Below are 27647 nucleotides of genomic sequence, written 5' to 3' on the forward strand. Positions count from 1 at the left end.
GGAGCTCTGATGGCCACGCAAAAGCTGTCACCCATTGTTCTTGAAATTATTGGATATCAATGAATATCAGTTATGGATTGAGTAGTATTACAGATATCTAATAGTTAAACACGTGGACTATCCCCCGAATAACTCTTACAGCCCGATTATATCGAAAGACTTAATATTGAGGATTAACCCTAAGACGACCGCTCACAATGATATTTGTGAATTATTTATATATGTGCGATCAGGCTGTAACGTTTCACAAACTCATAACGGTGCCGTGGATATTTATGGGTAAAGCCTACTGGACATCGGTGAAACCTACTGGACATCTGTGCAAAAGAGCTGTACAGCTCATCAGATTCCTACCAGCCTAAATAAAGGTTCTGAAAACAAAAGTGTGTATGTGTAATCCTTCGAATCAGTGTGTTGCCCTTTTAAACATTCAGACATTATTCCACAATGGAGGCATTTCATTTTTTGTGCAAACGTTAAGTGAACAGCTCCACTCATTTTGTTCCAACAGCTGGTCTTCGCACTGCTTTTACGATGTCCGGAGTTATTCAATCTCCACCAGCAAATTTTCTTTTTTCCGTAATTTCGAACGGCAGCATTCACTTAAACGCAATATCTGAAATTTAATCTCTTTAAATTCATTCGTAATGAGGTAGATAAACACACGTTCGAGTTTAACGTTTATTTTCAAATGTTACAAAACCATGCGAATGAAATCATAAGTGGATACCATTTTAGTCACAGATGGAAATGTCTCTCAAACTGTATTCATGTCGATTTAAAGCTTTCGTGACTGCAGGAATTCATCCTCTTTTGGTCTTAGCACTTGAAAAATAAACATCGTTTTCAGTGCCAAAACACACAAATTGTGGTAACAAGACTTACATTGGCACATATACACAAGTATAACTACATATTGCCTTTACAAATCATTGTAGTTCCACACCGTTGTTTCCCAGCGACTATAGGAAGCACTTTGGATGGATTTGTTGCCAAAAGGAAATCTCCATAATGCACGTTAATTGGATTCTCTCGGAGAAAAAAAACCCACCCAATGGCATTAACACACAAAAATGATAACCAATTTCAGAATTGTGCTTCTTAGCAGCCCTGATCATTACAAATATACGACAACCCGAGACTATGAACGCGGACAGGATGCACGGAAAAATCGCATTCATAAATAACACCGTTGCCTTCAAAGGAAATGTGCAGGCAATGTCTATTCTTCACAGCACATTCATAAGGCCAGGGGTTATTTAAGGGGCTTGGCTGTTTCTCAATAGCTACTATTCACACCCGTCTAAGGCGAGTTAATCAGGAAACATTTTAAAAGTTAATTCTCAGAGAGCCCCACGGTGTCAAGAGCAGGCCCCAACTCTTACCCTCTCCCATCTATTAATGAGCTATGAAGGGCAATTGCCAAAAGCCCAACGCCTATTATGTATACACATGCACGATCATTTTTAAGGCAAGTGTCATTGACAGATGCGTCGAGTCCTTTGTTATTTGTAGCGTACTGCCAACGCAGTATCACCAACGTGTGTACAGAAATAGGTAAAAGTGATGTAAACTACATTCAAATATTAAATCAAGGAAAAATAAACTTCTACTTTAACAATATCCACATGGGACTTTGTAACAATGGCTGGGGAAAGACGCGAGGTTGAGGTTGTGGGTAAGCAGCCCGTGTCACCACTACATAGGCACTGTACAATGGGGACGACTCAACGGCGAATGGGATCAGCAGCTGCGATTTCCAGCGGGCCACGGTGGTACCAGCATTGCTCTTACACATTCCCGAGGTGTTCTATTTTATTATTTAAGTGCTCGGTAATGGCGTTTACTTCACAATAAACCTACATTTTTACAAAAAACTACGCCATTTTTTGCAAAATGTCTGTAGTCATGACCACTAACCAGCAGCGAGTTTCTGACCACGTATTTTCTGTAGCGCTGCTAAGCTTGGCTTGGAAGTTGGGATTACTGGCGTAAGGCACTACTATCCGTAATAACGTCTGTTATCGTATTTTATATTTCTATAATGCTATGAACAGTTATATGAAAATTGCGCGTATAAAACAAGGCGAGATAATGGATTTGCCGTGTAAAACCAATTCCCTGATCGATGTTCTGCACTGTTCAGGCTGAACTTAAGCACTGCAGCAAACAGCATCCTGCCCCATGGACCACAGTAAACAAGAACAATGTGTGTATGTTACAGTAAAATGACAACTGTAAATACAAATTTAATACAGACAAGCACCCTTTAACTTGGTAAAAACTAAGTACTGTAATATTAAGGTCCCAACTGAAACCCAAGCGAACTGACATCCTGAGCTGTACGAAGTTGCTTGAGGTGCGTGTTGTGAAGCTGATCAACGCAATGACAACCCAGAGCATTAATTTCCAACGTGAACTGCCGAGATGTGCGCTTCAAGAGTATTATGCTTGTGTCCACCGATTGCTGCCACAACAACATTGCAGGAAACACAGCGATCATTTACAATGCACGAGGCACTTTTTATTAAACAAAACTGCCACAATATCCTAAATCAGAATCGGAGGGTGTATGCACAGTTGTCATTAGAATATCCTCATGGCCAAAACGGCTCCGCTTCAATGAAATTAAACATTTCACGCAGGGCGGTGAGACGCATATTGCGATGCTGGCACGGGAATCTGTTAGTCGTTCAAATGCTAAATCTCGCACGGAAAATTATAGAAGCAATTCTACCTGTCTCGCCTAGCGATTTGACATGATGCGTACATACCTTGGCAAGGGGTGTAAGGCTCCTTGCCAGGCATGTAGGCTCCTCCACCCTCCTGCAATCGTATGTGGGTTAGTCCCATGACAAAAGCCTCCATTGCGCTGACCATTTAGTCCCAATGCTCGGTGGTTTACAGACGTGCCGATAGCGCAAATATCCATTCGGAATGCAGATCCCCAGCAGCACAACTAGGCAACACCCCCCACAAGTCGTCGGATGCCGCTTGAAGCGAAGAAGAAACCGTCGAGTCGTGCAATGTCGTCCCATGACCGAAACGTGGCGAGTACAGCGTAAATGCAAAGGTGTTTCTCGCCCCCCCCTATGATTAAAATAAAGAGTAGCTAAGGGATGGGGGGGGGGGGTCAATTCAGCCACGGGAACAATTTATTTTTACGATTCGCTTAAGACCGCTTCACATAAGATGAAGCTGTCAAGTGCTGTAATACAAAAGTATTGGCGCCTATGCAGTGTGTGCTGGCACAAGCCGAGTGTGATCAGAAATGATCAATCACAACAAAAATAAAAGATTTTAGCAATTTACCATTTCAGTATTTACATCTAAACTAGTTTTAATGGTAATGTCTCCCCAACATGAAACACAGGAATGCATTATTAAACGAAAATCCAACACCGCCTTCACCGCTTCCTTGGCCACACAAAAAATGGTTACAAATCCCTTCAATGAACCCCTCGGATTCTCTGGAATATCAAACGGATGACGACCGTTCACAACCAACCATTCACAACTACCTTCATAACGCAGAAAAAATAAATATCATTCGGTATATTCTAGGTTTAATTGTAAAATGTTCGTTTCAATTTGCTATGTTGGTTATTGTGCAATTACCAGTTAACTATCAACCAGCAGTCCCTTCAATGGCTTGGTTAAGCTGTGGCTGTAGAACCCACAAAGACAACGCACAAACCCCAGTGACAGGGCAATGAACACTGATGCATTTGCATGTCCGCTACATTGACTTGCAGCATTACCTAAACACACGCAATGGCACGTCTCTTTAAGAGCCAATATAATTCATGTAGATTAAATGCATCTGCAGAGCAACATCAATTAATTTCATTCCATTACAAGCCTGGGTATAGGAAATTCCAGTGTTGTTTTCATGTTGTATATATTGCATATATTGCCTGAATACCAGTGGAGTTGTTTGTGAACAAGGAAGCAAGGTACAACAGTTCATCACCCGCAAGCCATGCTGATAAGCAAGGAAAATGTGGTTAAAATGTACTGGAACACTTGCACTTAAACTGTGCAATACACCAAACTACCGCTTCGCTGTAACTCAATTGCACGGGGAGTTAAACGCACGTGCCGATTTATCTTCGAGGGTGTTGTTCATATTTCTGTAACCATCCACTACCCTGACCCCACACTATCCCGACGTATCTATCCTCTTTTCCTCGACCCTCCTCTACACCCTCCCTCATAAGCAGATGCCTTCCCACCTGTTCTCTTTTGAACAATGAACCACAAGCACACTTTTGTGTCGAATCTACCGTAAGTAAGCAATTGCAATTAATTGACTTTGTGATGTATGCATCCACTGTTCGCGTGCAGTTTTCTAAAAGCAAGTTAGTGCACCACAGTATTTTAACCCATAACGAGAAGCTCCACAATACTTGATAGCAACTTTGACCATGTTTCATTCAATCTATCTCGGGCAGTTTTCAACAACAAAAATACACTTTGCAATCTTCCAATAAACAACTATGTGTGAATTAGCGCCAGTGAATAGCTATGTTATTGAGGAGGCACAGCTACAACACGTGGAATACAATTTACTTGCTGTTCAACAATTATACAAGCGTGTGTTTAAATGTGCACCCGAAGTTATTTCACCACATGCTAATATTGCAAAGGAATGCAGTTAAATATAAATGAGTCTCAAACGTTAGGGAGGAAAATTTAGAGTATTTTAGGAGGTAATCAAGATGTATATCAAGGATTCGCAAACAAACAATCGGCGCTTCTTAAATTATTGGACGCTCCTCCTCGCTCGTTGCGGAATTCAGGAATCTAAAACGTACGCAAGAGCGACCGAGCCCAGGTTTGAAAGCTAATATAATCTCTGGATTCAGATCGATGACATTTGCCAATATTAATAAATAACAACCACTTTTGAGATGAACTTTGCACGTAACTTAATAAAGTCTGCAATGCTCAACATGTTTCCAGTCATTGCATATTAAGACGAATACGAACGTGAAGTGGATCAAAACACCTCGTGCCCTCTTAACATTAACCGAGTATCAATTATGCAATTTTAACAAACTGCTTTAAATTAGCAGCAATCACAATCAGCATGATTAAGTATGGGGAAGGGGGAGGCTGGGATGGCCTTCCACAAGCGGCTTTCCTCTTAAAGATTTAAAACTGGATTTCAGGATAAATGAAACTTTCAAGTTCGAGCCTATTCAGCATTTAACATAAACTTGCTTTGTCTTATTGCCAGACGCGTAACTTGTCCACAACGCTACACTAACAGTAGCTCAATGGCACTGCCGCATTGTTCTTCATCGTCTTAAGATATCCACAGTGCACAGAAAAGAAACACGAGTTAGGCGTAGCCATTCAAAATGACAACTTCAGTACATGGGTGGGTTTTGCATTTCCTCACGTTCCAATGTCTTCACAATGCTATCATCGCCTCCTATGTCAGCAGTTCTCCTGCTGTGTTTGTTTCACCTGATGACGGTTGCTTGTGTTGCGATCGAAACGTTGTGATCTATTAATTTTCTATCTACGTGACTTAATAGTTTTATCATTCATTTAGAAACTATATTTTTACTGTACTTCTCCAGCGTGTATTAGCTATCAGGATAATTTGTATTTAAGTGCATAAATGTAAGCTTTAAAATGTGTTGCAAAACTTTATTTAAACGGTAAAATGTTGTAATAACTTACGTGTGAATAATGCAGAGACTCAGCGTGCACATGCACAACAAAGTCTACCCAGTGCCTGCGTGCAGGGCATGAGAATTGTGGACAGGCGTAGACTGTAATGCACATCCAATTCTGTGTAATTTGCGAGTGAGAAGTCAGTTTGCGTGCTTTCGATCTGTTGCTTAATGTTATCGGTCATACGCACCCCCCATGCGCGTACAACTTGATTTTCAGTTTTCACCCATCCGAGTGTCACAGTGTGTCGTGTGCGTGCCTGTCTGTGTGAAGCATCTGCTTGTGGGGCCACCACACGTTTGTGCATGTTTCCAGCCGTCTGTGTGTGTGTGCAAGGCTCCAGGCATTAATACCACCCTCCTACGGAGAAGCGAGTCCGAACGGAGGAGCCTGCCAGGGACTCCCTCTCGGTGCCCTTCCTCCTCTCCAGGGCAGCCAACACTTTGGCCTTGTTCACCGGCGCACCTGTCGACGGGACAACATGGCGGCCGCCACACACAGCATTGGGATTTAAAAGAAAACCGTTCAATCACGTCGGCTAAAATCACGTTTACATTGCACCTTACAACACAACGACGTGCCAAATGCTCTATGCTGTGCCATGTCCTTGTTGTAGACGGGTATTCATACCTCGAATATTGAGAGCTCATCATAACTAAACGACGAGGATCTTCCTATGCGCACTAGTCACATTGCATCATTGCATGGGCATAATGTACGTCCATCATCATTGTCAGCCATGATCAATCCACAGCTGGATAAGGTAATTCCAAACTAGTCACTACTATCTTTTGAGGTCCTGCTATGGTACCATTCATCGAGCTGCTTTCATTGCTCCACGGATACTTTTCCCTCCTTTGACTGCCACTCCCAAAGTTAGTCTCAACTGCTGACCGCAAACCCTCATATAGCTACGTAGTTCTGTTCAAGTGCATTTATTGTGTTGGTGTAAGTTATTTTGACAAGACCTCACATTTCGCTCTGGATAGGCCTTCAACGTGGAGTTGACAAATACGGAGGGCTGGGCCGGTGATCTTCGATGGATGGTCCAAGAAATTACCTTTGGTTGACATATTTGGGCTTTCATGCTTTTCAGATAATTGGGAACCGGTTTAACCTGTCGTTAAACCAAGTTCCCGAGTTTTGTTCCGCACTTATTTTGATTATTTTGACTAAATTCCAGTTCCGATAATCATGACTACCAGTTTGACAGTGCATGTGACGACCATTGCAGAGTGGGTGGGAAAGTGTTGCCCCCTGCTTCGTCGAACAAAGAGCACTTGAAGGGATCCTAGAGGCAGCTCTGTGACATACACTTCTGTGGGCCGTTGTCCAACACAGAGGGTGGTAGCAGCACTGCTTCGTCTCATCACATGACTCCCGAGGACACAATCAGAATAAAAATTTGGGATAGGAAAAAAACTGCACAAAATGTTTCAAGAAGGCAATTAGTTGTGTGTTAACTCTTGTGTTAATGATCTAAAAATAAGTAATTGGAGCATGGCGTACCAACATAGCTGAGCAAGACGGGCAGGAATATAAGTCCGTGAGCTGCCCCCAGCAGCACCATGGAGAGGTACATGCGGAAATAGAAGATCTTGAATATCTGCGACTTGGAGAAGGCCAGCACCACAATCCCACCAAACTTTGTCAACGTGATGCCGCTGAACACCTTCAAAGAGCACAAGAAACAAACAAATATTACCACACCCATTGTTATACGCACACTGAATGATAAATAAGACATTTACCACACTGCAAGATCTAAAAGGAATTTAAGTCGATAGGTCACTCTGGCCAATACCATTGACTCCACCACACCTCAAAAGGTAAGCAAGTTATTTCTTTACCTTTCCTACACATTGCACTCCTTTCGTGCTTTTGTATTGTTTGTTGTTGTAGGGTTCTGACTTGCCCCTATTGAACATCTGTGAAACATAGCTTTATAGTTCTTTGGTTCTTTCGGTAAAGTCACGTATAAAGATAAAATAATAAATTAAATAATAGCATACTACGATGTTTCGATTGCAACACAAGCAATCACCATCAGGTATAAAATAAATAGCAACAAAAATCTAACCAGAAAACTATAAACAGACATATAAGCAGACAGATATCACAAAGATACACAGAGAGAGAACACGTATCGGCACAAAGAGAGGGATCGTCTCTGTGACGAGGCCTTAAATATAGAGAGGGGGCGGGGGCGGAGAGAGGGAGGGGCAGAGAAAAAATTAGCATGTCAATGAGTGGACGACGACGTGGTACGGTATGCCAGCTTGAAAATTAGGAGAAAGACACACTAAAATTAAATAACCTAGTAAAATATCGAAATGATGATTGCTTGTGTTGCAATCGAAACGTCGTAGTATGCTATTATTACATTTATTATTTTATCTTTATACGTGACTTTACCGAAAGAACCAAAGAATAATTCCTGCAGTCACGAAAGCTCCAAAATTAAGATTGAACCACTTCTACGGGGAAGTTTTAAGCTTATCTTTTTTCTCTCTCTCTGGTTTTTTGTTTTCTCTCTCTGCCTGTGTCCTCTCTTTGGAATTTTCACACTTAAATTCTAACTTAGCAATCTTTGAAATACGTAATCAACCAGGCTATGCGTTAATTGTGTGTTGACCGACTCTCTGTGTTGCATTACATTTCGATATTTTACTAGGTTATTTAATTTTAGTGTGTCTTTCTCCTAATTGTCAAGCTTGCGTACCGTACCACGTCGTCGTCCACTCATTGACATGCTAATTTTTTTCTCTGCCCCCTCCCTCTCTCCGCCCCCGCCCCCTCTCTATATTTAAGGCCTCGTCACAGAGACGATCCCTCTCTTTGTGCCGATACGTGTTCTCTCTCTGTGTATCTTTGTGATATGTCTGCTTATATGTCTGTCTATAGTTTTCTGGTTAGATTTTTGTTGCCATTTCTTTTATACCTGATGACGATTGCTTGTGTTGCAATCAAAACGTCGCAGTATGCTATTATTTAATTTATTATTTTATCTTTATACGTGACTTTACCGAAAGAACCAAGGAATAATTCCTGCAGTCACGAAAGCTCCAAAATTAAGAGAGCTTTATAGCTCATCAGATTCCTCCACTATAAATACATATCCTGATTCACTGGCTTTCTTCCTTTGGCCACACAGCCAAGATCTTCTTTGATACAATCCCACAACTTGGCTTTCGGTCTCCCACTTGATTGTCACCCTTTGTGTGTCCGTCTTGAAACCAGTCTCGGCTCCACATTCACGACTCATAGTTTCACCTGCAATAACTATGCGAGAACCACTCTTCTTAAGCTGCTCAACTTGAGGCCCTACTATCCTGGCTTCAGTGCATACAAACTGCCCATAGTTGCCATGCTATAGCCTACAAACCCGCACCATCTATATATTCTAAAGTTTATCATGTATATTTTCATTAGATTCCTAATGTACTAATCAAATATATATTATTCACAGTAGGGCACAACACTGATGAAAAGTGGGTGACAAACACCCTTCTTAAATCCCATCTTTACCTCCAATCGTTCTGTTCGATGCCTCTAAACTAGCATAGGCCTCTGCAGCAGGAGTGTCAGCAATTTTGCATTATGGGATGGTGGTGAAACTGTTTAATGCCACTATGTTCGTTTCAATTAATCGTTGTTCACGAAGCAGTCGGTTTGTAATTTCCAAAGACACCGACATTTTGTATTGCGTGGCAAGTGTGGGTATGGACAGTATGCCGCGTATACCAACGTGAGACAGGAATATAAGTACAGGTACATATGAATAGTTCTTAATGAAGAAAGGCAGTGATGCAGTGATTCTATAGACAGACAATCCCTTTTGGTGCTTCTATTGTACTCTTGTTACATGCGATGGCGTACATGGCATTGCGAACCCATCCTCGTGGGTTACAAAGTAAACCCTCTGGCGACCTGTCACTCAGCAGAGCACGGACAGGCAGCTAAACAATCCTTCCCCATTTCTACTGAGCGGAGTGAAGAGCAGGCTATAACCAAATTACCGGGAATGTGCCCCATCTCATCACATCTCACAAGCTAAGCAGACCACCTTGCATAACAAGTGTGTCCCGCTGCTGTAGGACATGGTGGGCAGAAGGCAGTGCAACAAAACTTGCTGTTGTACTGTACTTGTGTGCTCCCAGATCTGTTCCCCGCCTTCACTGACCAGCAGTGACCGACGTGGAAAAGTGTGGTTAAATGACCTACGCAACATGCACGGCAGTGGATAGACAAACGCGCCATGAACGCGTGCACACACGCTTGTGTATAACGACACAGTGCGAGGACATACGTACCGAGCTACCCATGTGAGCCAGAGCCTCCTTGGCGCGCAGTGCACGGGTGGGCTGAGTGCTGACTGAGAACGCACGCACGATGTGACTGCAGAACTCCACCGATATCCCCACACACTACAGTGAACACATACACACACAAAGGTCTCGCTCAGAGGATTCTGACCCTGTTTCATTGTGACATCGACAAAGACATTTCATAAAATGCATTCAAATTCAGAGTTTTTAAAAGCAAGCAACTACTGTTTGTCCATCTTGTGAACTCAATGCTATCTAAAAGCCTTTAATGTTTATATTTTAAAAAGTTTTTGACGTTTTTAAACAAGTTACTTTCCACTCTCCCATCTCTCCCCAACAATGCCTTAACCAAACAATGCCTTACCCACATTATATACAGCCTTTTGTCAGTCCACTGCTGGATCAAGGCTTTCCTATGCAGTCAATCTTTGGGATTGTTTGACCATAATTTACCAATGAACCACAATATCTCATCAAGGAGCATAAAACAACACGCAAACTCTGGCCATCCTCGCAGCAGCGGCTTTTGGATAACCATCGAGTAAAGATGGTCACTGCAACGCGCGCTTTCAAATGCGCTTCTGCGACCGTCTGGAAACGCTCTTCCTTCCGATATTAGAAAAGAACTGGAGCTATGCACTTTTCAATCTAGATTGAATACTCATTTCTTTAAGAACTGCTCATTGTGTTTAGTTTGTTGTCCTTACCCGCAGGTATGTAAAATGCAGGGGTGGTGGAGGAACACGACCGGTTTAGATTTAACTCACGAACCGGTGTCAGCCGTGGCTGGGAATCAAATTGGGTCACTTGGTTGGCAGTGCAATGCGCGGACCGTTGTGCCACCACTCCACCCACGTCCACATTACAAACATTTCTTGGCAGTTTAACATATTAAAGTCAATTACATTCGGGTGAATTTAGCACTCGCCAGTCTATTCCATGCCATTTCAAATGAAGGGTTCACCACTGTGATTTTTTATGATTTTCTCTCGGCATGAGAACAAAAAATGTAATCCATATTTTGCGTTGTGTTAAACAATAATAAAAATCCTATTTTCTTTTAACGAAATGCTTGCAAATTGAGGAGGAAGTTTAAAGTTACTTATTTGTTTAGAGATGTGTACAGAAGAAGACGAAGCTTGAACACACGGACCGGAGTGGTCAACTTTAAGAAGCAGGAACATGCCCGCGGAGGATGGCGACCTCAGAGGTGGAACGACGAGGGGGGCTCTGTGCTGGCGCTGGGCCAGGGGTCGGTAAACCTGCATCTCCGTAGCCGCATGCGGTTCTTAAGGACTCTTTCATGACATTATTTACCAAGGACCACCGCCTTGTATTCACCACGTGCATTGCGGCTCTTGAAATAAAGTTTTTTTTACCGAATTTGAAAAGAATGGCTTTTCTAGTTGTTTTGGTTGCTGACCCCTGCGCTAGGCAGACCGCTGCATTGCGAGACTGAGAAAGGGCAACGCCTTGAGAAGGTTTCACCCAGCAGCGATTAAAATCCTGCCGGATTTCGGCTACTCAATAGAGAAGTGAATATGTGTTACTATTATTGATGTAAATTATAATACACTTTAGTATTAACATTTCTTGACGTGAAATTATTTAATATTTATTTACACAGTATTTAAATTTTTTATCCATGTATACAATTGCTACTTCTGAACCAACTCAAGGTCTCCGCTGAGCTTGTTGATGATGTTAGAGCTGCCCGCTGGATTCTGCTTCCTTGACGAGCTGCTAAAATGCTGCTTCAATGTTTACCGAGTGTGCAGAAGATGTACCAGCTGCTTGGAGAGGTGCTTGGAATGCTAGCCTGGTGCCTACATGCACATCCGATACCCACTTGCTGGCCTGCTGGCTGGCCTGCCACGTGGCGCGCTACCCAGGCGACCAACCCGCATTATCCCCAAGTGCCTGCCGATCCGCCCGCTCTTCTTGCCAGAGCCAAACCGAAGCGGGAACTGGTTTCAAACATGAATCTTCTTGAATGAAAAAGCAAACAAAAATCACATTTGTTGCTCCGGAATGAATGAACAACATTCCTCTTTATAGCGGAGGTGTTAAATGGCCACAATCCCTTGGCCAACTACACTGAAGGCCACATTGCCGTGGTCCCTCAGTCACAGTTGTCTTGCACACTGAGCTACAGTACTCGGCCAATCAGTCAACACAAGATGACAAGGTGAGACGGTCACCCTCGCTGAGACTCGGAGAGCGACATTTACATGGTTAAACACACACACCCAGATAATACCAGGCTACAGACACAGCTCCACAATTCACCACAAATTTGAGTTTAAGGGGGTTAACTGTCACATTACTTGAAAGCGAGAACATAATTGTTGGGATTCATGTAAATGTGTTAAATGCAATGTTGAATATTTAATGCTTTGTTTTATTGTTCACTCGCGGCAAGTACCTGGCCAGGGGTAAAAATATATTTCAAAACTTCTCCTAAAAACATAACACATACGAGATGTAGTGACATCAGGGATGTCACTGTATGGTGCCGGCCCGGGAGGGCCGTGGCGTGCGTTGTCCCTACATCGCGGATAGCACCGTGTGTGTTGCTGTGTGAGGCCGGCTCGAGCATAGCACGGCGTGCGATGCACCATCATCGCGTACACCCCGTAGGTGGGTGTAGTACCAGCCTTAGCGGGGCTTGGCGAGCGCTGGGATAGCGCGGGCACCGCGCGTGGCGTGTGGTGCAGGCTCCCGCAAAAGGGAGAGGGAAAGTGTCAGCCCAGGGACAGGGTTGCCCCGGGCCATCGCACTCTGGTTGACCCCGTAGGCACGTGATCCGGAGTGTCCAGAGAGGGCCCCAGGTGGGGAGGCTAGGGGGTGAGCACGTGTCCGGGGAGAGCTCTCGAGAGGGAGCTGGAACGCTCGCAAAGGTGGGCGGGGCCGTGCACAGGGCCGTGGGTGAGGCCGAGGGCGGGGCAGAGGGTGGAGCCGGCCCCGACCCGGGAGGATATAGGGTGGGTTTCTGAGAAGGGCCAGGGTCGCTTCGTTCTACAAGCTGGAAGCTCCACGTTCTACGTCCTACGTCTGAAGAGGCACCAACACGTGGCCGGGGACACGAGTGAGGGTCCAACCCTTCGTAGCTGTAACTCCAATGTATAGTGGAGTTAGCTGGGTGGTCACCACCCTAGGCTGTATCTGGTAAAGGAGCAGTTACCCCTTTGTATATACGTGTTACAAATAAATGTGTTGCCTCTGAAGAATAACGTCTGCCACTCAGTTGGACTCACTACACATATACAAGTACTAAGCTATTGTGAAAGCCCGGCATTCCGCTTGTCTGTCCATTTGTCCAGCAACAAAATTATAAGAGGCTTGAAGAAGTCCTGATTCTAAAAGTAATAGAAAGTGGCGGGTAAATAGATGATCTAAAAGGTTTCCTAAAATTGTCGACCTCCCCGCCCCCCCCCAAAACAATTTCAGTAATGAAGGAAATTCCGTCAATCCTCACCATGACGAGGTTGACAAGAGACACGGCGTTGAGGCTGATGCTCCACAGCCACATGACGCCCAGCATGTCGGTGAGGATCATGGCAATGGTGAGGGTCAGGGTGAGCGCTGACCACACCTCCAAGCCCAGGAGCAGGATGGAGACCAGGAAGACGGCTCCCAGCGACAAGCTCAGGTTGAACACCGTGTCGTTTACAATGGTCAGGTACTGCTCGTAGAAGACGTAAAAAATGCTGCATGGGAAGAGACGTGCACGCACACGGTGGGCTTGTAAACATAACGCAGCAAAAAATGAAACGTACAAATTAGACTGAGTAATGCATCTGTGAACATGAGAACAAAAAAGCCAACGTCAGAATGTTCTTGCTTAAACCAACGACACTGATTCTTGCTGGCTCTTTCAGCCCTGCAGCCATCATCAACTGCACAGAGCAATGCCCATCTGCTCACACAGCCTGATGCGGCTTGAGAGCCACACACTCCGAGCCAACAGCAGACACTCAGTCGAGCTCATGAAATGTGAAACAAATCAGGCGTGAATTCTGGTTAAATAAAAGCCACAAATGAGACACCGCCTTTCGAGAAGGATCTAACAGTTTACTGGACAAACTCTTTGGTTCTTTTGGTAAAGTCACGTAGGTAGAAAAATAAAATAAAACAAAAAATAATATATCATGACGTTTCGATCGCAACACAAACGGTCGTCCTAAAGCGGAAAAAATAATCCAGCAGTGGAACTGCTGAACCAGTGAGAGAGCTGTTACAACAAGAGGTTATTTACGTGGCGATGGGCAAGCAAGCGGGGTCTGAGCTGGAAAGGAATTCCATCCCCGGACGCAAGCACCTCAGTTGTGTTAATGGGGGAGATTAGGGAGAGATTAGCATGAAATAAGCTTCCGTCGCCGCATAAGAGTATCGTCCCCGTATATGCGCACGACAGCAGTGTTAATGGGAGATTAGCGCTATGTTGATGGGAGAGATTAGGCAGGGAGATTAGGGGGATTAGCAAGTTAATGTCAAGTCTGTGTATTTTTCTACCTACGTGACTTTACCGAAAGAACCAAAGAGTATGGCTTTCTGCAGTCACAAAAGCTTCATAACTCATCAAATTTCTCCAGGATAAATAAAGACTACAACTCTGATTCTAAGTAGACTGTTTCCTAGGAATGTTTCACTCCTCCCAATTTTTTTTTTTATAAATTGTCACATTTCAATTCAAGATTCAACTTGTTATACGAGAATGAAATAATAGTGTACCACCCTTTGTCATGCGAGTTGTTTGACCATACTTCACTATGCTGGTCAGTGCAGGTTTTTAAAAGCAGGAATCAGTTCAGATGTCACTCAAAACTGATGTTAACCAGTCAAGAATCACACTCCGGCTGCTGGGTTCACATGGTGCAGTCCGCCAACCACTGCTTTGTCTTTGCTCTTGTAATACACAAAAAGGTTTATTGGCTGCATGACCCAATCTAACACAATGTTTAAATTAACATGAAGTTATTTTTATCCTAATGACTTAATGGCAGTATAGTATGCATAAGAAACGACCTAAATTGGTGACCTAATTATAGATGTGTGGAATTCAGAATCCGGTTATTCTGATTGACAATAGGGGCATCTGGACACCCAACTTTGATATATCCAATATTAACAATTCCAGATGGAAAAAAATCACATTTATGTTTTTCTACAGAAACAGAGTCCAATGAAAGCTTTCGTGATGGCAGGAATTCATATTCTTTGGGTCCTTTGGTAAAGCCATAGAAATAATTTTTCACCTGCTGACGATTGCTTGTGTTGTGATCGAAACTTCGTGATATTTTTTTTATATCTACGTGGTTTGACCGAAAGACCCAAAGAATAAGAGTTCAATATATTACATAACATCCACATGCAGAAAATATGTACTTATTAAATATGTAAAAATGCACTAAGTACAATGCAATCACATAAATGCATAGACACAAAACACATGCACAAAAAAACACAAACACTGTTACTCACACAAGACAGATACCCGATATAGTCAGATAGACTGTTGAAGCAAGTGCTGTTAGCGAGCACCTATTAAGACCAAAAGCGAACAATGGGTGATACGACCAGCACCACAGCCTTTGTCTCCCCAGTGCTGAGGTTTACACACTGCACAAGGTACTCATTTAAGGCTGAGCAAACCTAGGGGAGATCCAGGATCAGTTTGTAGTGCAATGCGCTAACCAATTTGCCACCCTTCCACCTTCCACGCACACAAATGCGCACTGTAGCCCCAACATAGTCAGCTTAGGTCACATCAGCTCCTGTTCTTCCCTTCTCCCCCCCACCTTCCACTCCTCAACCCCAATGTATTTAATTCACTACAGGGCGTGGAATCGTAATCGGTAAAGCCCCACGGGTGTTATTCACCTTCCTCCTGGTTATGAGTTCATACTGTACTTATAACCAATGGTGTCGCGTGGTTGGAATTGAGAGCTCACAAGAAGACGGGTGAGTGGGCTACATTAGCACATCATACCTACATGAGGTGACCATCCCATTTCCATATTACTGTGGGTTAGGTGATGCAGGCAGCGTATGCAAAACTCAAGATGATTCGTGACGGTACCTGTACGCGAAGACCCTGTATTTTGGGAGCGTGGGGCCAAGGGCGGCTGTGATGTTGGTGGCGATGGTGCGAGCGTTCCTCAAGGCAGCAATGAAGTCCCCTGACTCGGTGAGGATGGTGTGGTAGCTCATGAAGTAGGTGGCGCCAACGTGGGAGCCATTCACCGACACCGCACTGCCATACGCTGCGTGTCCCCTGGTCAGCCACAAACGCACAACGTCGTGAGCTCGCCGCACCAAGAAGAGGGCACAGAGGCACGGCCCAGGGCACACTTTAGTTGAGCTCTTTAAAAAGAAAACTGTTTCTGAGCATTGGCCTAAAGGCCACAATCTTCCACTAACCAGCAACAAACTATCAAAGTTGTTACAGATAGAAGTTGACATGTCTCTTGGATGGAGCAATGTTATTTATAAGAGATCGAGATGATGGGAAGGAATTCAAAAGTGAAGTAGTGCGAGGGAAGAAACGAAAAGGCAAGTGTTGTGACCTGCAGTGTGGCGATCGTTAAATGCAGTATGGCTGAGACGAACCAGTCAGTCGGGTAAACCAAGTCTCCAGCATGGGTGGAAGAATCAACGAGTGACGTTCACGGGAACAGAAACCATGGGAGGAGTGATCGAAGCGTGATCAGGAGATGACTGTCCGTCGGTAAGCACATGATTGTAATGGTATTGCAACCCCCAGACTTACGGCGATTTTACTCTAATGAGTATTAATAGTTAAAATAAGCAATGAGGGTAAATGGAGGGGTGATGATGTGGATAGAAGTGGAGGACTGTGGAAAAAATAGGTAGTGTTTTGAGCGAAAAAACTAGTCAATGGCAGAGGAGAGATCTTCCACCAGGCCTTGAAGCAGTGGAGGAAATCAGCAGTGAAGACAACTGTGGAGAGAGAATGACAAACACCAGGCGCCGCAGGGGAGGAGGTTGCGACCAACCACAGGCTGGAGGTTGATCGTGAGCTGTACCAAGAGGCCTGAGTAAGTCAGAGCAAAAGGAACGAACAGGGGAGTCCAGTGAGAGGAGAGACGTGGGGACAGGGATAGGTGATGACACTTGCCCCCAAAAGAGGAATGTGGACTTTCCACCACTGGCTCAGGACTGTAAACAGGAAATGAGCGCAGCCACAATGCAGGTTTGAGCAGGACACATCTCTGCCTGCAAGATTTTAAGAACAGAGCCTGCCGAGTGTCATGATGACGAGAAGACTAAATGCGCCCCTGGGGAGACTTCGACAAGAGTCGTGCGAGTGGAATTGTGCGTGGAATGTGAGATGCAGACCCTTTTGCACAATGCATGCTTGGGTTGTCGGAGAGGAACATAGGCAGGAAGTGAGTAAAGTTATCGCCAAGCGGTCGCTGCTTTCCCTCTCGCGTGAGTGGACGGCAGGGAACGCAATCCGGGCCGGGCACTGCACACAACGGCACACAAAAACAAAGATCTGTCATATAGCCTTCACAAACTGTTGGGGCAAGTGTTGTTAGTGAGAATCTATGAAAGCTGGCACAGCACACGAGGGTTGGGTGGCCAACACCACGCCTGGCCGCCTTTGTCTTCCGAGTGACGATGTTTACACATCGCAGCAGGTACTCATTTGAGGATGAGTCGACCTGGAGGAGGCCCACTGGTGTTTTGAGCTTGAGCGGGAATCGAACTCTGGTCGCTGGGTTGGTATTGCGGCACACTAACCATTGCACTACCGCTCCCCGCAACAGCGCACATACATAACAAGAGGGAGACTGCTCATCACTTATATGCAACAATAATAATTGTGCATTTTAACATTTTATCATTTGCAGTTTACCAAAACAGTCGTGTAATTTTTTGCAAATTTTCTGAGGCCGAAGCGTAATTGTCTGCGTGGATGCTCATGTTTAAACATGTAAACGTACGGCTCGCATTGCAGAAGTCCCCAGTGGAGTTAAACACTCTGCAGCAGCTGGATTGTGGCTTCACCCAATCAAAGTAATCATCGATCCAAGAGGACGGAGCGTAGCCAATCCTGGTGCTGCAACACAAAGGAATGCGCTTAAAAGCAAGTTAATTATTGACTCCATAACCTTAGACATGCGAAGACCACACGACCTTCATTCTTATACAGGCATACCTCTTATAGCGCTGCCTCATCTAGCTGCCTCATATAACGCTGTTCCGTTATCACGCTTTTTTGTCTTGGAGGCATAATTTCTGTGCGGATCAGCCCATATATGAAGGTAGACGTGGTGTTGCCTTTAGGAGCGTCTTTGCCCATATCTGGTCTTGTGGAACCTGAATCAAGGTGTCTTTTGTATTTATTCTGCTCATAGTCGATCCGACGGTCACGTTAGAGTATCAATTGATTAGGGGTTAATCACTGCATCGATTCAGTGGTGATTGATGGATCGGATTGTTTAGTACTGTACAGCTTTCCGCAGAACATGTTTACGGCAGGCAGTGGTTCATTTTACACAAGCTCCGACCGAATGTTACCACCATTAAACGTCGTAATTATTTTTTTGTAAAATGCTTTAATACCTTTATCATGTGTACAGTATTATTATTAAGACTATTAGTGATATCCCAATGAAACCCTCAGATATCGTTCATCAGTAAAAAAATTGCGCTGTCGGTACGCATCTCCATTGGAACCTTGTTATAGTGACCTCCTATAGCGCTGTCTCATATAGCGCTTCGTTTACCAAGATCGGCATCCTGAGCGCTCTAGGAGGTACACCTGTATACCAACAACCCAGTGACAGAGTACACACTCCCGTTTACTGTGCATTAAGACAAATAGAACACGTAGTCATTTCTATTTACCTTTTCCAAGTTGAAAACTTCATAATTTTTTTAGTATAGAAACTAAACTAAAAACTGAACATTTTTTATTTTACTAGGTAAGGCTCACTGAGCTATGTAGCTTTTTTTCAGAAGTGACCTGGCCACAAATGACAGCTCAACGAAGTGGCTTATGTGTAAATATATAGCAGCAAAATACTCTAAACGCATGATGTTGATTCTAAATGTGGAGGTAAAAACCAGAGGGCTCGGAGAAAAATCCACATGACCACAGGGAGAGAGACATGCAAATTCCAAATATACAGGTGTCAGGGGGTCGGGATCGAACCCACAACCTCCTCCATACCAGACGAGGTAGTTAACAACTCTCCACCATGGTGCCCATAGAATTACAAGAACATTGACAGAACATTCATACAACACTAGACCCCCTACAAGCCTAGCACGACCCGGATGATACCGATGACGTCCCCGAGCCCCGATAATCACCTCCCGTCCAGAGGCACATGCCGGAACAGAAGCGAGACTTTCGTTTCCGACCGTTTTTGCGAGGTCAGAGGAGTCAAGTAAAAGAAACCGATAATCAGTGGAGCGAGTATCTAAACATATAATAGGACAATTCCAGCTCCAGCTTATAGAGTAAGTTGTGCGGCACAGAGCATGCTCGCGTACTAGTTGGGCAGCTGCGCAGCGAGGTAGAGCTGCTCCACCAGCGAGTTGTTATTGCAGCCGACCCCTCCGCAGATGACGTTTTGTCCCTCCAGCGTCAAGTAGTCGTGACCGTCCTCCACCACAAAGTACACCGGCGGGCCCGAGTGCAGAAAACGGTTTAACGCGGTGAAGTACGTCAACACGTAAGAATCCTGCAACACACACAGCCACACAGGCTCACCCTTTGACCTTTGCTTGCAAGGCTTATTTAATTAATTAGCATACTCCTGTACATATGTATTTTGAACTTCTTTCGAACCGTACGTAGCCAACCCATGCTAATCAGAGGTGCGGGCAAAAGACAATAAACTAAACACAAAAAGTAGTTCTACTGCGCTATGAACCCGGCGACCCGAGTGTGATCGTCGGCCATAGTTAACATCTGAACCTGTTCTGGGCACCCCCTCCTTCATCAGCCTGAACTGACTGGCATGGTGAAGTACGATCAAACAACCTCCGTGACTGGCACGGTATGGCAGAGGCCTTCATTCAGCAGTGTATAGCCCAGGGGTCGGCAACCAAAATGGAGCCATATTATTTATTCAGGAAAACTAACATTTAAAGAGCCGCAATGCACGTAAATACGAGACGTCCTCAATAAATAACACCACGAAGCAGTTCTTAAAGAGACGCATGTGGCTCCAGAGCTACAGGTTGCAGACCCCTGATATAGACCAAGGGCTGTAAATCAAAAGTGTAAAATTAGCATTTCTCATGAACATTAGTGTTCCTGAATGCATGGTTTTGGGATAGAGTGTGACAATATCAGCTAGAGCAGAGTGTTCTTCACTGCAAGACCCGCAGGCGACTGGCGGCCGTTGGTGACCTTTAGTGTTGCCCCTGACGTGCGGCCTCCGACAATACACAAAGAGTGAAAACACCCCCCATCATCATCGTGCTGTCAAACCCAATGGTTTCAAATGTCTGGTGAAAGCAGCCCCCCTCTGCAAATGAGTGAATAACACTGACCTAGAGTGTACTGAATTTATATGCTTAAGTTTGAAATTGTGTTTGCAAGTTATAATGTGCGTCCGATGTATGCGTGAACCGTGAATGTCTGCGATTGAGCGTGTGAATGCGACCTCTGTGCGTGTGTGTGCGCATGAAAGAGCTGGTGCAAATGCAAAGCCGCACATCAGGCATGGAGAGCCTCTGGTCCAGACCGATTTCAATCTTGTTGACGACAGCCACACTGAAGGCAAGCGCCGCCACAAACACCGACATCTGACGAACACAGAAGGTGTTACTCCGAAGAACATCATTATGTATGTTGAACTTCTTTCGCACCATACATAACAAACGATGATAATTGTGGGTGCGATTATTATCGTCATTATCATCGCCGCCCACGGTCAGTCTCCTGCTGGGTGGAAGGTTTTCCCCACGCTGTTATTGTGGCTCACGGTCCAATCTACCAATCTACCTCATTGCTGCAAGTGAACTGATCTCATTGCTCCATCTCCACAGTGGAAATCCCCTTGGCTATGTTCTCTCCTCAAGCTGCCATTCCATTACCAGCCTAATACATTGGGCATCATGTGCTCGGATCCATCGGTGTTGATAAAAACTGGCTAAGTCAGGTGGGGGACATTTTCCTTCCTGAGGACCGAATGAACTTTCAAATGCTACAGCTTTCGTAGGTAATCGCACATGGACGCATGCACCTCAGTCACTTCTGTCAATGTAAGAGGCCCTTTTCCAGTGACAGAAGAGCGTAATATTAAAAACACGATGTTACTCGGTCAAAAAATATTCCCCTTTAGTACCCGATTAGTGCAGCTAAGATGCTTGCAGTGGGCCGTTTCCAAGTGGCTGCGGGTCCGGGAACTGATGCACAATGGCTTACTCTTGTAAACTGTTTACTTTACAGATTAAAGCTGTTTGCAACTAACATTTCACAACAAATTAGAGGCTGGGAAATCTTGCATTCATGAACTTTTTTTACAAATACACATACATAACGTTACTCAAACAAATATTTACTTAACCATATTTAACACGTGTACATAACCAGTTATATATTTCGATTGAAAGCTTTCGTGACTGCAGGGATTGATCTTCTTGGTTCTTTTGGTAAAGTCACGTAGAAGGGAAATAATAAAATAAAACATAATAAAATTATTCTCACGACGTTTCGGCCACAACGCAAGCAGCCGTCCTCAGGTGAAAAACAGGTCTGTCGGAAAGACAGCGTCTGAATGTCTTTCCGACAGACCTGTTCTTCACCTGAGGACGGCTGCTTGCGTTGTGGCCGAAACGTCGTGAGAAGTATTTTATTATTTTTATTTTTTTATTACTTCCCTTCTACGTGACTTTACCGAAAGAACCAAGAAGACAGTTATATATTAGCAATTGTTTACCCAAAAAAGCCTCAATGAGTCCCAAGACTCTTTTTCAGTCCTGCATTGAATTGTGCAGCCAATATAATGTACATGGGTGTTGGCATAGGGGAGGAAACCGGGAAAACTTGGAGAAGACTCCTGTTTGTACCTCCTGGCCACCTCGTAGCTTCACATCTACAACAGCTGGCAAGCCCTGCTGGGCACCCATCCAAGTACTAACAAGGCTCCACCACGCTTGGCTTTCCACTTCTGATGAAATTGGGCACATTTATGGTGATTGGTTGTAGGCTTGCATAACATATGACCTGTGTCTAACTGAACATAACTTTGCATATTAAATGTCTCCATACTCAAATGAGCGCTGGATGATGGTCATCTACCCCTGGATGGCCCTGTGGAGGCGTGCGTGGTGAGCGCTGCCTCCAAATCGTTGGATGATAGTAGTGGTGCTACTGCGCGACTCCACGCAGTGTAGGGATCTGTCACGTATATACGCATGTTGAACTTCTTTCGCAGAGTGCGTAGCCAACCGTGCTTATCGGAGGTGCAGACCAATGGTGCGGACTAACATCGGGTAGAATGGACACCGTATTATACCATTTAGATGTGCATTCTAGCACGGCATTCTGCGGTCTGCAAAACCGGTGCGGTGAAATATGCGCTGGGTTCTATTCCCATTACAACTGCAGACGTGTGGAGGAGAGGTCACTCACCACAACAGGCCGCACACACTCGCTCAGCAGCACAGGGGCAAAAAGATTCTTGAAAAAGCGGAATAGCAGGCCGTGCTGACTCTCGTCCGGCGGAGGAACGCTGGTCTTCAAGCAGCACACGATGTCGAAATGACCCTCCTACAAAGTGGCAGCGCATTTGCTTAAAAAATAAAATAAACACACATTTTCAATGCACAGTTTTCAAGTTTCAGAGGTGCGGGAAGCCAAAGACAAGCAGAAAGGAAAGCCACCAGAATAGGTGGCAACAATTTCCTAAGCTATGTGGACCTATTTCGGGATGTTTGGCCAACTATATGAATGAGTGGCACCATGATGGCGAGATATTAACTACCTCGCCTGGTATACAGGAGGTCATGGGTTCGATCCCGACCATGACGCCTGTATAGTTGGAGTTTGCGTGTGCTCCACGTGGTTGCGTGGCTTTTTCTCTTGGGCCTCCAGTTTTTCCCTCCACATTTAGAAACATGCTGCAATAAATGTCCACGTGATGATGAGCCACTTTGTTAAGCTATCATGTGGCCAGGTCACTTCTGAAAAAGAGTTATATAACCTCAGTGGGCCTTACCTCGTAAAATTAAAATAGTTCTATAGTTTAGCTGGAGTGTTGATACATTCACACCTCAGATTAGCAGGGTTGGCTACGTACGATGTGACCGTGAGCGTTGGACCGTGAGCGACAAGTTCAACAAACATACATACATGTGGCAACACTATCCCCATACAGAAAGCCCTAAGTGGGATGTACAATGGTGAGCAGCGTCACACCTCCTGCCTCCGCGCATCGAGGCCCATGAGGCTGACGAAGCAGGTGACCTGTAGCAGGAAGTCGATGAGCACAGCCATGCCGGCAAACAGCGAGAAGGTGCGCACAGCCGGCATGTCGGACAAGGCGCCTGTGGGACCAGACAATCGGACGCACAACAGCAATGGTGGCATTTCTGTACATGTGTTGTTAAACAAGATTTTAATAGCTAATGGCTGTGTAGTGAGTCCAACTGAGTCGCAGATGTTATCTTTGGAGCAACACTATTTATTCACATAACCATACGTAACATAACACAACCTACGCTCGGGTCTCGAATGCCCATCCAGCCACGCTACGGCAGAACTAGACACTGTTCGCTATCCCGGTCCGGACCACAAGTGGGGTCCCGGACCACGTGGCAAGAGGCTTCTTCTCCCCGACGTGGATCTTCTTCACACCAGCACACGAAGAACCCCGAGCTCCTCATGGAGCTCTCATTATACGCCCCCGGGCTGGGGCTGGCTCCGCCCTTAGCCCCGCCCACCTTCCAGGCTTCTCGAGCTCCCTCTCGAATGTTCCCGAGAGCTCTTCGGAACCACGTGACCGCCCCTCGGCCCCCGTCCACCGGTGGCCCCCCTCCAGTATTGTCCGGTCACGTGACAACAGGTCAGCCAGAGTATCATGCCCCAGAGTAACCCTGGCTGGCTGATACTCGCTCTCGTTCCCTCACCGGGAGCCAGCACCGCACACTGCTCGCGGTGCCTCCGCGCCAACCAGCGCTCACCCAATCACCGCTAGTGTTGGTACTGCAGCACGCAACCCGGGCTGCCCGCAATGACAACATTACCGGCCGTGACTTCGCAAGTCCCGGCACCACACAGTGACAAGTACAGTCACTACAGCTCTATATGCTGGTAACTCTGACGTAAATATAATTGTCTTAAATTTATGACCAAGGCCTTGTCTTTCCACGTAACACTTGAGTAAAAAATTATTTGGTGCATCAGCCATTGACTTGAAGACGACTATATGCAGCAAATGTCTTTCAGTAAGGGATTCGTGCAAAGTAGCAGCATGTGCTGAACTGTGTAAAAAGTTGGACAGGAAGAAAGGAGATGAGTAGGTCTCCAGGCTTATTTCGGACTGTACGTAGCCAACCGTGCTAATTGGAGGTGCGGTACGCATGGTAATCGGAGGTACGCATAAACACAACCCAATTTTCGGAAAACGTCTCCGAATATCAGTGAATGAATATGGTGAGTGTCACAGCCTCCCCTTACAATATCTATGTATTTCGTGGAGAACAAGTTCGCCAAACTATTTAAGACATTTGTTCGAGCGAGAAGGCCAATTTAACTGGATGAAGTAGAGATCAAGTGATAATTGGTTCTTTACCCTTCTATCTGGCAACAAAACTGACACCTTTTTACAAGGAGTCATGTTTGCATAGACCGCAATACCTGCAGTCATAATACAAACAAAAGAACATAACTCAGAGTTATGTTCTTAACTCAGAGTTATGTTCTTTTGTTTGTATTATGACTGCAGGTATTGCGGTCTATGCAAACATGACTCCTTGTAAAAAGGTGTCAGTTTTGTTGCCAGATAGAAGGGTAAAGAACCAATTATCATATTTTTACTGGCAAATGAGGTTCCCATAGAGTAGAGATCAAGTGGTTGAGTGACTTGGACATTGAGAGCAAACACAAGATGACAACGATCTCCTTGCTTTGTCAAAACGTCCTCCTTGTTAAAAAATAAAGATGGTGTGCTGTAATTTGTTATTATGAGTACCGAGTTACGTTAACTATTAACTTTTGTATTAAATTTGTACGTATGTTTTTATTACCTATTTTCAAACTTTAGTCATGGTGTTCTCACTGTGCACATTCAAATATGTGATTTCACCTGGTTACAAAAAAAAAACGCCTCATTAGTTATGGCGCTCTTTAGTTCACTTTGCACGGGGTCCAGTGCTAACCACTTGTGAGGTGCTCGTTACCCAGAAAGAAGGCCAAGGTCTCTGAAGTGGAGGTCAGCAGCATGCTTGGAGCAACATCTCCCAGGATCCGGCCAATCTGCTCATGCGCCTTCTCTTCCGCACGGCGTTCGTCTCTCTGTTAGCAAAGCACAGATCACGTAAAATTGCCTGGCAATAAGACATAACTTCCCACATGTCTCCACGCCACTCATGTCACTGAACAAGACATGCCCATTCGTACAAATTAGCATAAACAATGTGGAGATTCAATATTCGCTCGCTCTCGAAGAGAGGAAATGGCTCCAAGGTGCGAGGAATCAGACAAATGGGAAAGCAGCCAAGTGGTGAGCCGGCACTAAATCCCCCCCCCCCCCATCTCAACAGTGCCGGATGATGGGCGTGGTCACTCCAGCCAATTTGCAAATGCAAACACTGCAGCCACGTTAAGCACTGCTGTGACACGAAGCACAGGACGAAAACCCTTAGTCTAATCTGGGCTATGGCCACAGTTCGTCTGAATGCTGCAGAGGCGATATTATTATTCTTATGATCATCATCTTCATCGTATAAAGAAACATCATACATATCAAAATTAGTATTTCATAGCTGCTATAAATCACAAAGCCTGTGTCCAAAATATTAGATCCCGCTGTGAATAAAAAGGAAGAGGTGAGTGTACCCTACCTGGGTTTTGTTTAACATAGCCCCCGTTCACAGACATATACGCAGGTCTTGCTGTTCTATATTATAACTTGCCTCTTGTTCTAGAATGCACATCTTAAGTAGTTGATCTACTTTATAACCTGGCTGGGTTCTTGCACATTCCTCACGTGTTTGTTTTCAAGATACAGCCTGGCTCGGTTGAAGACAATTATCTTTGTTACCGTGCCTGCCGCAGCAAGTCAGCACTCTGCGACGGGAGTCACCTGGTAAGCCTGCACGAGGATGAAGATGTTGTCCACGCCGACTGCCAGCACGAGGAAGGGGATGACCTCAATGACGATGAGCGTAAGTGGGATGCCCGCGTAACTGAAGATGCCCAGAGAGGAAGACACGGAGCAGAGGACAATGGCGATCCCTGCCATGGCCAGCGAGATCTTTGAGTCAACCTGAAAACGCATCGTGCATGGATGACAATAGCATACAAATTTAGTAACATTAAAAACACATACCTTAGAAGTCACTGATAAAAAAAACCTCTCGAGCCAAAGGTGTAAGCACCGGTTTGTAATCCAGCACTTTAGGAGGCATGCGTTTGGATGATGTAGATTTGTGAGACTCCCAATTCGTTGTGCTGCGAGATGGCCAAAATATGGTCATATAGCAAGTAGCTTATTTCAACTCGTCAAAGCAAACATTTGAGCAGTGTCACCTCCTATGCAGGGTGGGTTTTCTCCGGGTTGTCCAATCTCCTCCCACGAGCAAGAGACTAATTGAAGTGGCTAAATGTGCCTAATTAGAACTTTCTTAAAAAAATTGTGAGACTCAGTGACAATTACAAATGCATGCTTTAGTAGTGCCATTTACTGCGTCACAAACTGGCCGGCCTACTTTTAAGTGGCCATTGGGACGCTGCGAAAAAAAACTCCTGTCCATAAACTCAAATACACTCGTGTAGACCATACAGAGATTGAAGAACTGGCAGACCCACAGGTGAAGAGGGACACTTTTTCCAAATATTTATATTAAGAATGATTCTGCCTATTTTTAAAAAAAGTTTTATCTGGATGTAGGTGCGGGGCGTAGAGGGGGGTCACCCCCCACCCCTCAATCCACTGTCTCTCACAAGCCACACAAGAAAGCAGCTGGAGATAAGCCGTAACATTTAATAAAAACCCCGGTGCAAGGCCAAAGGCCACCATTAAACATGGACAAACAGCAGGGACGGGGAATATTACAACTGGTGGTTTTTAACAACGGTAAAAGTTTGAAACTTAGTGACAAGAATACATCGACATTATAGACTGCAGTCTACATTCGTGGCTTTTATTATTACTTATTTTATTTTACTCTTATTCACCTCTTATATTGTATCTTTCTATCTACGTGACCTTACCAAAAGAACCAAACAATATGAATTCCGGCAGTCACGAAAGCTTAAGTCAAAACTTAGTTACATCTCCAACCTCAGGATATCAAAATATAACTCGAGAATAAGAAGCACGGATCCCTGGCGACACAGACGGAGAACAAAGTTAATAAAACCCTCGGAATACCTGTGGTAACATCTATGGTATATCACGAAGCTTGGTTAAACAT

The 27647-nt window shown here is 44.8% G+C and overlaps 1 protein-coding gene across 2 annotated transcripts in view; it reads right to left on the reverse strand.

Annotated features, from left to right (window-relative positions):
* Positions 1-667: 667 nt before the first annotated feature.
* The window catches only part of NPC1 (NPC intracellular cholesterol transporter 1), a 64315-nt gene continuing 37335 nt past the window's right edge, over positions 668-27647 (reverse strand). For both annotated transcript variants that reach the window (XM_061569086.1, XM_061569084.1), the window contains 13 exons: positions 26315-26497; positions 25410-25524; positions 23428-23555; positions 22642-22779; positions 20721-20810; positions 19548-19738; positions 17990-18105; positions 17379-17508; positions 16099-16293; positions 13495-13726; positions 10002-10115; positions 7198-7360; positions 668-6153 (listed from right to left, as the gene is read on the reverse strand). In XM_061569086.1, the coding sequence (XP_061425070.1) occupies positions 6035-6153; positions 7198-7360; positions 10002-10115; positions 13495-13726; positions 16099-16293; positions 17379-17508; positions 17990-18105; positions 19548-19738; positions 20721-20810; positions 22642-22779; positions 23428-23555; positions 25410-25524; positions 26315-26497 (1914 nt within the window). In that variant the 3' untranslated portion in view covers positions 668-6034. The remainder of the gene's footprint in view (positions 6154-7197; positions 7361-10001; positions 10116-13494; positions 13727-16098; positions 16294-17378; positions 17509-17989; positions 18106-19547; positions 19739-20720; positions 20811-22641; positions 22780-23427; positions 23556-25409; positions 25525-26314; positions 26498-27647) is intronic.

Source organism: Lethenteron reissneri, chromosome 42 (assembly GCF_015708825.2).
Source record: "Lethenteron reissneri isolate LAM-NWPU_2019-01 chromosome 42, ASM1570882v1, whole genome shotgun sequence".
NCBI lineage: Eukaryota > Metazoa > Chordata > Hyperoartia > Petromyzontiformes > Petromyzontidae > Lethenteron > Lethenteron reissneri.